The 13,628-nt window shown below is 42.8% G+C and overlaps 2 protein-coding genes across 2 annotated transcripts in view; one reads left to right on the forward strand and one right to left on the reverse strand.

Annotated features, from left to right (window-relative positions):
- Positions 1–5,238, reverse strand: part of LOC106807488 (protein MIS12 homolog) — a gene marked incomplete in the record, with an annotated part of 14,804 nt that extends 9,566 nt beyond the window's left edge. The window contains 4 exon segments of the mRNA XM_014809821.1: positions 869–1,062; positions 2,469–2,516; positions 3,562–3,648; positions 3,973–5,238. Coding sequence (XP_014665307.1) covers positions 869–1,062; positions 2,469–2,516; positions 3,562–3,648; positions 3,973–3,995 — 352 coding nt within the window.
- A 1,905-nt stretch (positions 5,239–7,143) lies between these two features.
- Positions 7,144–10,358, forward strand: LOC106807479. The gene is made up of 6 exons (XM_014809811.1): positions 7,144–8,113; positions 8,434–8,529; positions 8,690–8,823; positions 9,132–9,237; positions 9,711–9,914; positions 10,176–10,358. The coding sequence occupies exons 1-6, from the start codon at positions 7,454–7,456 to the stop codon at positions 10,320–10,322; spliced, it is 1,347 nt and encodes a 448-aa protein (XP_014665297.1). The 5' UTR covers positions 7,144–7,453; the 3' UTR covers positions 10,323–10,358.
- The last annotated feature ends 3,270 nt before the right edge of the window (positions 10,359–13,628 follow it).

The raw sequence follows: 13,628 nt of genomic DNA on the forward strand, positions 1-13,628 counted from the left end.
TAGCAGACTCACACGAAAATGCGTATGTGTGTCTGCGTGTGCACGTGTGTGTGTGTGTGCGCACGTGCATGTGTGTGTACATACATGTGTTTGCGTGTGTGCGTGCGCACGCGCGAGTGTGTGTGTTGTCCGCTATGCCTCCGGACAACTGTCGTCCGTTAACAAACAACTTTTAGCGGACGTTAGTGAAACACGCTACGCGCTCGCGATCGAGCCCTGTACTATATCACATGTCAACAAGAAAACCGCGGTATTGAGCTGGATACGGTATGATAATTCTAAAATATTACACCGCGATAATATCGCAATACCGGTATACCGCTGCAACCCTAGTATCCGTCCCTCCTCACACGCTCGATATGGGGCGAGTTACACGTGACAGTAAGATACACGTCCCGGCCTTCTCGACGTGTGAGAAGGGACGGGTACCAGTCTAGGTGCGTTCACGGGGAAAGCTGCAAACGACATTCAGAATTCGAGCAAATCGGCGTAGAATTGCAGTTTAAAAAAGATTTTTTCAAGTAGGTTCCATTTATATTATTTGTATTCGTCAGTATTCGAATAATGATGACATGAATAATGAATACGTATCGTCCAACAACAATATTCGGTGCACCGAATACGCAAGTGTATCGTTACAGCCCTACTGATTTCTCAAATCTCAAGTTACATAGATAAGATATATATATATATATAGATGGAGTCTAGGATTAATATTACATTGTAGTATTCATAGGTTTTTGGTGATACCTTCAACTGATTAAATTTGCTATACTATAGAGCATTCTACTTTGAGCATTGTTATTGTATTTTACAAACAAACTGAGATTTCTATCACGTGCTTAAATCCGGAGTGAACCAAGAGTACCTCCATCAATAAATGACTTCGGGGTAAACATAAAGTGCTGTGTTTCATATTCGTATTGCTGCACACGTGCCGCATCATGGCTCCCCCTAGGTATCACATCCGTTACATTCTCCTCCTGTGACTTTGGTTCCACTGACATAGTGAATTCTGCAGAAGGGGGAATGAGTCGTCTTGCTTCAGTCACAATGTTCCTGCTGAAGATGTACACCAACACTGTGGTAAGATAAATATTCATGGCTTAAATTTATAGTGGATATTTTTTTGGAAAATTATTAAATATTTCGGAAAATCAACTGATACAGAATTCAGTGATGTACATGATGTACATTATATACATGTTGTGTTCAATAACGACTCGGTAATACACTGTACAGCCTACGCTACAGTACAACCATGCTGCAGGACTAACGTCAACACACGTCCTACGATGTGTGACCATCTCTCAATACTAATAGTTACATATGGTGTAGACACAAGTTACCTTCTCGCTTCTCACTACGTGGCGAGAAGACATGGAACAGACATAGAGCCTGGTCGGGCTACATGTATATATGGTGTACAATTAAACTATTACTATTAGTATTACTATTAGATCTACTGTACATGGTACATAGCTCTAGAACTATAGACCTTCGTTCCGCTACAGGCCTGTGGCGGAGCGAAGGGCTATAGTTCTAGAGCTACATGATGGTACATAGGATTCAGTGCTATATAGACCTCGTTGGTCCACACACTCACACTGCCACTGTCACTGTGGCAGTGACAACAAGGGCTGTACTCACAGCTTGTAGTGTGGAGATTTCGGGGGTGTGTAACTCACAGGAGCGGTAGGCTAGATCAGGATGGATGGATTGAACTCGCAGTATAGATATAATAACCATATATATTGACTAGAGAGAGGATGAAATATAGATCGCACATAAATACGTCAACACGCACGTCCATGGGCGCAGCCATCTTGGATCAGGCTATCACTGCTGCTGCTATGGGGGGGGGGGAACAAGGAGTGTTTACGCGAAAAGCCATAAGGCATAACGAGATAAATAGAGTATAATAATCTACGCGGTTATGTATTATTAGTCAGCATAATATACGAGGAGATTTGAATAGAATGAATAGTCTAAGTTGTCGAAGAGAGGAATATTTACTTAGAAACGAGTTGCATCGGATGGTGCAATAATAATCGTATCAGGCACGGGTTGCATCATCAGGTGAAAGCGATTGCACCAGCGGACGAAATATGCGTGCCAGCTAAGTATATAAGGCGCACCGAACCGAGCAGCGTTAGCGTTATTTTTCAGGGCTAGGTAGGAAGAAGAAGAAGAAGCGGAAGAAGAAGAGAAAGAGGGAGAGTGTTATTTTTCAGGTTAGGTTTAGGAGGAAGAAGAAGAAGGAGAGGAAGCAGCCGAGGACGAAGAGAAAGAGGGAGGAAGCCTGGTCCATAGTAAGCCGACTGAGGGAGCTATGCCACGATCTACTGGTTTCACACTCTCTCAGAAGGGCAAGATGGAAGAAGGGGAGGATACAGGAAAACACGTAGGGATTAAAATACCGGGAAATAGAGAAAATAGTTCAGGCAAGGCTGAAGCCACACGGATACCGATTATCTCCGTGGCACCACTGCAGTGTCATCCAACGTGGGTGATACCTGTGAAAGTAGAGGGATGTGACATGAAATTTTTAGTAGACAGCGGATCAAGTACGACGCTGATAAATGAAAATAGGTTCAACGACATCAAAGCAAGTGCAGGGCTACAGCTGATAACAAGAAAGAGGGATCTGAAGATGGCGAACGGCGAAGCAATGAATAGTCCTGGAGAGACTGTTGTCCGTCTAGAAATCGCCGAGCATACCTACAATAGGAAAACAATGGTTATTGCACAATTAGAGGATTTAGATGGGATTTTGGGACTCGACTTTTTCGTCCCAAACAATGCTATCCTGAACATGACTACAGGAATGCTATCACTCGATGGGAGAGAGATTCAAGGATTTTGTACAGGAGGAGAGAATGGTAGACCAGTATACGTGGACGAGACGACGATGCTGAGGCCAGGGAAAAGATACAGAATCCCTGGATGGACTTATGCTGACGATAAGGTATCCAGAGGGAAGCAGGTAAGGCTAATGCCTATCCCAGAATTTCAGAAGCTGGAGACACAGGGGATTAGGATGGAGCAGACAGTATTCCCGAGGGATGTGATAAAGGTACCCTTGGTTATCTCCCACACAGGAGGGAAGCCTGCCCTGTTGTTGGAGGATCAGCAAGTGGGGGAACTCAAACCAGTGGAGGAGAGTGAGACACAGCAGGGACAGCATCACCAGAATGCGGATGCGTTGTCACGTAAGACAGTCGGGAAATGCCCGAACGAGAACTGCCCAGATAGCAGGCATGGAATGATGGGAGAGAATGCCCGACCAGCGATGGAGATGCACACAGAGAGGATAGAGGCACCAAGGAGAAAGAAATTTTACAGGCACCAGCATACTGGTTTGCAACGTTGGACTTAGCAGCAGGTTACTGGCAGGTAGAAATGGACGAGGAGTCGAAGGATGTCACAGGATTCTCCACAAAGGACGCTTTGTGGCGTTTTCGAGTGATGCCGTTCGGATTGTCCGACGCACCGGCGACCTTTCAGCGACTAATGGGAGTGGTCTTGCGAGGCTTGCTAGGCCGGAAATGTTTAGTTTACCTGGATGACATCATCATCTTTGGAAAGACGTTCGAGGAGACACTCGAGAATCTGGAGACAGTTTTCGACCGGCTGAGAGCAGCAAACCTGAAATTAAAGCCGGCGAAATGCCATGTATTTCGGACGACAGTTAAATACCTAGGGCATATAGTGACGGGAGCAGGATTAGAGTGTGATCCGGCCAAGATAGAAGCCGTAGCAAATTGGCAGACACCACGATCAGTGGGGGAGACTCGAAGTTTTCTAGGACTTGCTTCCTATTACAGGCGATTCATCCCTGGATTTTCTACAATAGCGGCGCCTCTCTCGGAGCTGACGAAAAAGGGCGTTAAGTTTAGATGGGGAGAGGACGAGGAAAGAGCGTTCGGCCGACTCAAGCGATCGCTGACCTCTGCGCCAGTGTTAGCTTACCCGACGTCAGTGGACAAGTTCATACTGGATACGGATGCCAGCAATACAGGCTTAGGAGCTGTATTGTCACAAATTCAGAATGGTGAAGAGAAGGTAGTAGCATACGGCAGTCGGACGCTGAACAACTCGCAGGCGAGATACTGTACGACCAAGAAAGAATTGTTAGCAGTAGTGGTATTTGTCAAGCAGTACCACCATTATCTATGGGGAAGACCATTTAAGATAAGAACCGATCATGCATCGTTGACTTGGTTGGTCAATTTCAAGAACCCGGAGGGGATGGTAGCCCGATGGATAGCATTATTAGATACATACGACTTTGAAATTGAACATCGGAAGAGTTGTGGAGATTTTGGGGGTGTGTAACTCACAGGAGCAGTAGACTAGATCGGGATGGATAGACTGAACTCACCATATAGATGGAATAACCATATATTGACGAAAGAGAGGATAAAATATGGACCGCACATAAATACATCAACATGCTCATGGGCGCAGCCATCTTGGGTCATAGGTCAAGGGATGTGATGAGGGCGAGATGAGTCATGAGAGAAGGGCGCTGACGCCGGGTAAATAGAATATAATAATCAACGGGGTTTTGTATTATTAGCCGATTATATATTATTAGCCAGCATAATATATGAGGAGATTTGAATAGAATGGATAGGCTAGGTTGTAGAGGAGAGGAATAGTTACGTAGGCACGGGTTGCATAAGATGATGCAATAATCTGTACCAGCCACGCGTTGCACCACTCGGTGAGTCATCGTGGTAGTGCCGGGAACGGGTTGCACCACCAAATGAAACAGCCGTAGGGGGGGGGGGTGTTGCCAGCTAGGTATATAAGGGAGACGACACCGAGCAGAAGCAAGCATTATTTTCAGGTCTAGGAAGAAGAAGAAGAAGAAGAAGAAGACGAAGGAGAGGAGGAAGAAGAAGAGAGAGAGAGCGAGAAAGCATCAGAGAGATAGGGAAGAAGCACAGGTTTTCCAGGTAGGTGAAAACCGGAAAAGATCGGGAGAGGGGAAGAAAACGAGAACGGAGAAGAACGGGAATTCGGTTAGGTAGCGACGGCGAGCGACTACAGAGGAGGCTACCTAGGTCTACGCGCAGCAAGGACGAACCGGAGAGAGATAGGAAGACGAAGCCGGCGACGCGTTAATGCTGTAATATTAGACGAGATAGATATAGGATCTGCTGCATATGCGAATGCAGGGGAATTATTTGTAAACTAGTAGTAATCAATAAAACTATAACCGTACAGTTAACCGAATCTAACTGCGTTCTGTTCCACTGGTACTACCTGTTAGTTGCTACGTGACATCACCGTCCTGCCTAATACACCGGCGGGAGCGAACACTGAATCCCAAACAACTGGGACAGGCGGTAACCGGGTAATGCCTGTCGAACCGTATTTGGCTACCCTAGGGCCACTACAGTAGTACAAAGCTAAACCAAGCTACAGTGCCAGTACAAGTGCTATCGTATCGTATCGTATATTGTCCCACTCTTGTATTTCACAAGGCATCACTTCTGGTGAAGGTGCTAGTGCCAGTACACTGACAGTGTTAACTCTTATTGTTAGTGTTACTAACTGCGAATTAGTCTTAGCCACAACACAAGTTACTTTCTCTCTTCTCACTACGTCTGAAACAAACAGTCGTAGAGCCTGTTCGAGTTATGTTATTGTTTGTGTCAGCATAGTATTAGTACCTACTACTACTAGTACTACTACTAGTAACTAGTACGACTACGAGTGTCAGTGTCTCTGAGTAATGTCAGATTCAATAACGATCATAGGCCTGCGGCAGTCACTGTACGCGGGCTATAGAGCTATGACCACTGGCTATGACCCGTATGAGTCGACGATCACTGCTACTGCTACTGCTAGTGTAGCTCTAGCCTCTAGTACTATAGCCCGCTTACATTAACTGCCGCATATACGAATGCAGGGGAATCATTTGTACACTAGTAACACGCAATAAAAGCTATATAACCGTACCGTTAACCAAATCTCACCCACTGGCAGCAAGATCAAGCCCGCACGTACAGCACACACGCGGCGCCATTGACTATATATATATACAACATATTACATGTATATATATAGTCAATGGCGCCGCGTGTGTGCTGTACGTGCGGGCTTGATCTTGCTGCCAGTGATCTCACCGTGTTCTGTTTAACTGGTGTTATCTGCTATCTGCTACGTGACATCACCGTCCTGCCTAATACACCGGCAGGAGCGGACAGTGAATCCCACCACTGGACACGCGTTACGAACTAACGTCTGTCGAACCGTAGTCGGCCACCCCTAGGGTCACTACACTAGTAGTAGTAGTACTAGTCACTATAGCTCTAGTACTATAGCCCACTTACATTAACTGCCGCTGGCAGCGGTGGCCCTGGCAGCGGCCCAGCGGCAGTTAATGTAAGCGGGCTACTACCACAGGCACTTGAAGCGTATCAACTGTAAACACACGCCGCCGCCATTGCGCGTACACAGTTACATATAAATATATATATTTATGTGTAAGTGTACGCGCAATGGCGGCGGCGTGTGTTTACAGTTGATATGCTTCAAGTGCCTGTGGCTACTACTACTACTAGAGCTACTGCTAGTGTAGCCACAAGTTCCCATCTCGCTTAACACTACGTGGCGAGAGGCCGTAACTAGCCGCCTCCGCCGTGTAACTAGTCGGAGAACCTGGTCGGTTTACTGCTAGTGCTGCCTGCTGGCACTGCAAGAACTACCGTCATGACTCATAAATCAGTCCGTCGCTAGTTAGAGGCCTCAGCCTCAGACTGCTGTTAGTTATTAGGAATAAGCACTATATTATAAATCAATCATATAGTAGTAGTACTGTTACTAGTTGGGTGGTGATGTTTACCTGTGTTTACATTTGAAAAAGGCGCCGATGACATTGATAGCAGCGCCATGAACTGCGGTGGGCGGTTGTGTGGGCAATTTTAGCAACGCGGACATTAGTAATTTTAAAAATAAATATACTTACTTTATATATAAATTAATAAAAACCAAATTTATGTGATATTATTTTTAAGTTTTTTTAAGTACTGCTTTAATATGATTGTAATATTCTTAAATATATTGTTTTATATTGCTAATCATGTGTGTGTCCACCCGCATCTTTATAAGCACCAATATGTCTTCCTCCGTCACAACTTCAGAAAAACATAAATAAGAAGAAAAACATAAATAAAACCAGAGCATAACGTAGTAATAATGCACTGAGTTTCGATATGACAAACTCTACTCTTTATTAATCTGATTTTTTGGTTAAAATTGTTAAATTTAGAGTCTTTGTTGGATTATGGATACAATGACATTGTCCATGACCTGAACAGTTTCAGAAGTACGTTTCAACTCTGAACTAATTCGGAAGTCGTCACGACTGCTACGAGTACAACGTGGAACTGCTTGCAGACAATTAGTTAATCCTACATTTGGCTATTCGAAAAGTAGAATGACATCATCTACTAGTTCCACGGCGAGAGGTAGTGCCAGTGTGTACTATGTACATATAACTCTCCTGCTAGTGTTGTCCTTAACTTGCATCACAAACAGAGGAGAAGACAGAGAGTATTGTCAATCCGAAACACAAGGATGTGCTGTCGCAGATGAACCAACTAGCGATGAATCCATTTGTCACGGCAGGGAGTCTATTATAACTGCTGCTGCTGGACACTGGCCCTACATTTTCTTTACGGCTACAGACATTTACCTTATTCCTTCGACAAAACAGTTTCATGTGAGCGCTGTCAATGACAAAACAACTTTAGATTTGTTCAATAAGAAGATTGGAACTTGGCAGATGGTCATAGGCTCTTCACATCAATCCAATGAAGCAGCAGATGAACGTGATTTGAGTTGCCGTTGTCACCAGCAATTCCAAGAAGCATACATTTTCACTGTGTATTATTGGCATGGCAGCAGTAACTACTTTCATATATTCTACGACACTGCAATACCTATATATTCACTATTGCAAGAAGCTACAGACAAGAATATTAAGGATATCATTTTACTGCCATCTGTTGAGATGATGAGAATGAAACCGATTACGTGGGAAACCGATGCTTTCCTAGAGCACAACAACGACAAATACTGGATGCAGATATTAAGTGTATGAGATTAGAACTTCCTCATCTTTCATGCCATTATTTGTTATCGAAAACAATAGTTTCAAAAAAATCAAAGGAGAATAATATTTTCGTTTATACATTTATCTGTGCAACCCTGTAATTGGACTGCAATCGTTTTCACATAAACTGGCAGTTGACGCTTTATTATACATGGGAAGACAAACATAGCCACATGAAACTTGCCAGTTACAGCATGGGTGAGAAAATGTTATGAATGGTGTAGAGTGCCCCTAAAATGGATAATAACTGAATGTGCAATTATAGATGTAAATGCAGTTACAAGCCAGCATTGTAATTGCAGGTTCTCACAGGTGTACATGGTGCAAAGCTACTACCACTTGACAGCAAAGCGATTCACAATACTAATGTGCTTTGTTTCAAGAAGGCTTATTTTGGGGTACGTATATGTAAACATGCATCGTTTATTGATAATGTAGTAGTGCTACCTTGCAGTAGTTCTCAGCCGTATGGTAGAGGTAATAGTGCAGCAGCCCAGGACTCGTGTGTTTGTCTATTCTGTGATTAATATAATTGGTATTGTCGTTCTTATCTCATAGGTACCCAAAATGGAGTACAAGCAAAGTGAAGGATTGCTGCGAAACTTTACAAGATTCGTAAAGGAGCAGCTTGGCACTGCAGAGCCTGTAGAAAGCATTCTTCAGAACCGGCTACGTGTTGGACTGATAAAACGGTGCATATTCGTTTAGTACTAGGCAAGCACTGCGAGATTTAATATTTGCTAACAGCTTTATTCGTATGTTTGAATGTTACGCCCACATCACACCAATGTTACAGTGATAATTATAAATAATACTGACAATGTACGTTTGTTAATAATTTCTGCCGATAGATGGCAGAACGATGTACTACTACAGTGTTGGCTATAACAGCAAACAATGTATTATATCAAGAGCGTATTAAGAATGATTACGAAATTAATTAATTAATGATTAAGAATTGATTATATGTATTTAGAAAACGCATGTGTATTTATTCAAGATCTAACCGGAGATTGATTCTAAACAATGAAGAGCTGATAGATGCAGTGCGTGACATTGCTGACATGGAGCTGATCATCTTTGAATGGAAATCTTTTAGTGAGCAAGTAAGTACATTCAGATGTGTATACATTACGTGTTACTTTTTCTACATATCAGGGTAGATATGATGAAATAGTAACCTAACAGGGTAACGAACCTTTTCTTCTGTGGTATGATATTGTGTCTATAGTCAGGGAAACATCACATAGATCACGTTCCTCAATAAATATTCTTAGTTTGACCAAAGTCACGTGATTTATATAATAGTAATAAGCAGATTAGTTTTTATGGTTGTCATTTGTTTTATTACACTCTTCCTAGACTTTTGAGCTATGGAAAGGATGATCTTAGTGTTCTAATGGTATGTTAATTAAGACACAACCCTTCTCCGCGATGTTAGTGCTCTTCGTGGCCAGTATAGGGCATCCCTGATTTACATGATGATGTTGATATATGTGAAATGGATGAAACGAACATCTAGGTGGCTAGTCTCCTAGCTAGGCGGATTTAAAAAATAGATCGACTTGATCTCTTTCAGGTAGAATTAGTTCAGAAATATGACATTCTAGTTGGAATGAATGGTGCGGGCCTGATGAATGCTATATTTCGACGAGAAGGTTCAGTTGCAGTACAATTAGTTCCTTACGAAGCAACTCAATTGAACTTCGGTGATTTTGGAACACTCCTTAAAGCTCAAGGCCCTTATCTAGAATGGCATAATAAACACAAGGAACTCACAAAGGTACGTATAAGGCGATGTCTAAGGTAATGTGTAATGTGTAGGTTTTGTGGCAAAAGACTGAACATTGTGTTTTGTGCTTTTTGCTTTGTTTACCTACATCCATCCTAATGAGGCAGATTATGAATATTTTCATGCACAGGGAATGTGTACAGGACACGTAAGCAGTGCAGCGAAATCTGTGCCATGCATCATTGTTGTGATTTCTCTCCTTGTGAAAGATTGTTTAAAAATGTGTAATCACCCTACATTTGTATTTATCAGAGTGGTGTAGGCGATAGCCGAAGGAACAGTCAGGCAGACACAATTGTCCACGTACAAGAGTTTGTCACCCTCATACAGAACTCTATAGAACTCTATCAGGATTATCAGAAGAGTCGCAAGAATGCGACAGTGCTGGAGGAACCCTGAAATGAAATCGGGTGCTTGATTTTTAACATTCATTCTGATGTAAATCTTAACCGCCTTCGACGTACGGTCGACCCGATATTGGCGGACGTGGGGTGGATATCCGAAAACGAGTTGGGATGTCGAAGCTGGGTTAAAGGTCAAAGGTCAAGAGTGTAAAAGAAGGTGGGAACATTCCCTCCTTAACTTAAGGTATAGGGAGGAAATGTCGAGATTGTGGGGCCGGTCTACTATTTCGAATCTAAATGCGTCTGCGATTCTTCTTAGTGGCTCGTGATCAGTCAGTGTGTATATGCATCATGGTAGGAATAGCCATCACTGTGGGGGCGAAATTGAGGTCAGAAGGTGCATAATGGGGCAGAGTGGGCAGATTTTAAAGCATTTTCTGAGGAACCTAGGTGCTTGACGTGAGCTTGATCTGAAAAAGCTTGTTTTGTTTCTGTTTTCAGTCGGTTTGACCTTAGCGATTTTTATGGCTCATTATTGAAAAGGAGCCATTTGAATGGATACTTTCTACCGCTGACATTGTCGAAGTATGATAAGTTGTCGGATAACCTTTTGCACGCCCTCAAAAGTGAATTGGTGTACATCCATTGATTTTGTTCCTAGTCTGTTAGAAAGTAATTTGACTGCCGGTTTGGGCTAGTAGAATTATTATACTTATGCCCTGGATTCGTGATGTGGCTAGGGCTGACAATTCAGCACTTGTGAATATTTCAAGAAGGCTGAAATTTGGTATGAAGAAGGGTTTAGTTTGGCTTCTTTAAAATCGATACAATTTCTTATGTGCATTGCTGTGAGCTGGTGTCAGTGGTTTGAGCATGGGTATACGGTAGTCGGCAGCATTTGCCTGTATGTGTAGCCCTTTTTCCGTTGTGTAGTTTTTGCGTGCCGTTAATTAGTTAGGGTCAGGTGGCTAGCATTCTTCTAATTGTCATGTGCTGTAGGCTTGCTGGTAGGTTTAATTATATGGATGAGTGGGCTTGCCTTATTGCTGTCTTGCAAATAGTGGTTGTTGCTACTAACGTACGATAGAGGCTTCCATCTTTATCTTAAGGACATCTAACGTAGCGCGGCATCTGACGTGCAACGTTTCATAAACGTGCCCTGTACGAACATGTCCATATTGAGAAAGGTTTCCTGATTACCATGCGCCTGTGGCGCTATCCAACTGTTTCGGGCGCATATGTGAACAACATTTGGGACTAAGCAGGGTTTTATGCTAGAATGGCCACGCAACTCATCCCACGAGAGTCAGCGGCGCAGTAGCGGCGGAACGTTTTAGAATGTAGTGCTGTCGGGTTTTTTTTGCCGCGAGCAGCTTGTTTAGTGACCGTGTCTAACTTGAAAAACGCTGCAACCTGCATGGCTGTACAGTGTTTATTAGCTGTGAGAATGAATATCAGCAGCGGTTTGTTATAACGCTAACGGGATGAATTATGGACATGGATCATATAGTATTTATTATTATAACTAATTATGGGCATGGTTATAGATTTAATATAATACCTGATTATAGATATGTTATAATATTTGTTACAATGCCAGTTCTGGACATGTTATACCATTGGGAGGTCGTGATGCGTAACTAGAATGTCACATTAACTTATAAGCCCTTTGTAAATTGCTTTTATATATTTTTTTAGTTATCATGTTTATACTGTTAACAAGAGTAATTACTTATGAATAAAGTTTATATGACTATTTTCCTAAAGACATCACATTTTGTGTATGTTGTATAAAAGATACTATTTTATACCTAGTAATTTTTAATTCATATTGTACATAAAACCTTAATTGTTAGTGTCGTTGTTAGGGTGGACGTTCTTTTCATTATTCACTGCTCATGATTTTTAACCTGTCAACAAACTGGTTATGTATATGAATTTTTCTTTAATTTTTTTTTTGGTAATCTGCAATCTGTTGACGCATCATGTTCTATGAATGAGTGGCACTGATTATAGCAGGAGTGTATCAAAACTCCTGCTATAAATTTTGATACACTCCTGATTATAGTATACACGCTTGTACTAATACACTCACACCAGTCCGACTCTTTACATCCTCGTGTGTCCTGCATATGTATATATATATATATATATTATTTACTCTCTTTCTCCGCTTCTCTCTTGTTTTCTCACGCACTTTCTCTCTTTTCTCTCTCTACCTTCGCTTCTTCTGTGTGTCTATCTATCTATCTCTGTCTGACTCGCTTTCTATCACTCTCTCTTTCTTGCGCTCTCTCTATTTCTCGCTCTCTCGCGCTCTCTCTGTGTGTTTCTCTCTGTGTCTCTTGCATGCTCTCTCTCTCTATCTGTCTATTTATCCATCTATCTATCTATCTCTTGCGCACGCGCGCGCGCTCTCTCTCTCTCTCTCTCTCTCTCTCTCTATCTCTTGCGCGCTCTCTCTCCCTCCTTCCCACTCTCTCTAGCTGCACCCCTCGGATGTTGCTTCGGAAGTCACACGAGAGAAATCGGCATGGGCGTATTATTTTCCCTCGGCCTCCTCCTCTCCTGCTTCTCCTCTTGCGCGGCATTCCTCTCCCAGGGCGTAGGCGAGATTCTCGCGATATATCTTATTTTTATTTATTTATTAATTTAAAGACGGTACAGTGGTAACAGATATGTCAACATGAGCTTGCAAGCTCCTCACCGTCGCACCGTAGACCGCACCTTATCCAGCTCTTACACTTCTTCTGGGAGAAGTACCCGACTCTGTATGCAGTGACGTGTCTGCTGCGGTTTCTATCATCATCGTCGTCTCTCATGGGCCTGTCTGAAACCGTTCAGCTATTTCTTGCATGGCGACAACAGTGGACCATTGATTCATCTATTCGTCCACCTATTCATCTATCCATCCGTCGATCCATCCATCCATATATTCAGCCATCCGTCAGTCCATTCGCGCGTGTGTATTATTTAAGAAATAAACAGGTCGCTGGCGTTTCTTGCATCCTATTTTAATATCTTTATGTTGAGTAATGACAGACGTCTAGACTGGCTTCTTTCTTGCGAGATCTCGGACTGTGTCGGAGTGACACCCACTGTTCGCTGGTCAGGACTGATCTCCATGCATGTTTTCTCAATGTGGAATCGTGTACGGTTTTTTCCCTCATTGTCCGTTATCGCCTACAAGCGCCACGATTACCGGTAACATAATTAATAGCGGAGCACCATACATATAGGATGAGTGAATTTTGTGATGGACTTCGTGGTCCGGTACCCCTTATCCCATAGTGCATTGCAGTTTTTCCATTTTTTCGCAATTGTGTTCAATTATTGCCTATTCTTTTTAAAAATTCATCGG

The sequence above is a fragment of the Priapulus caudatus genome, unplaced genomic scaffold (assembly GCF_000485595.1).
Source record: "Priapulus caudatus unplaced genomic scaffold, Priapulus_caudatus-5.0.1 Scaffold218, whole genome shotgun sequence".
Lineage (NCBI taxonomy): Eukaryota > Metazoa > Priapulida > Priapulimorpha > Priapulimorphida > Priapulidae > Priapulus > Priapulus caudatus.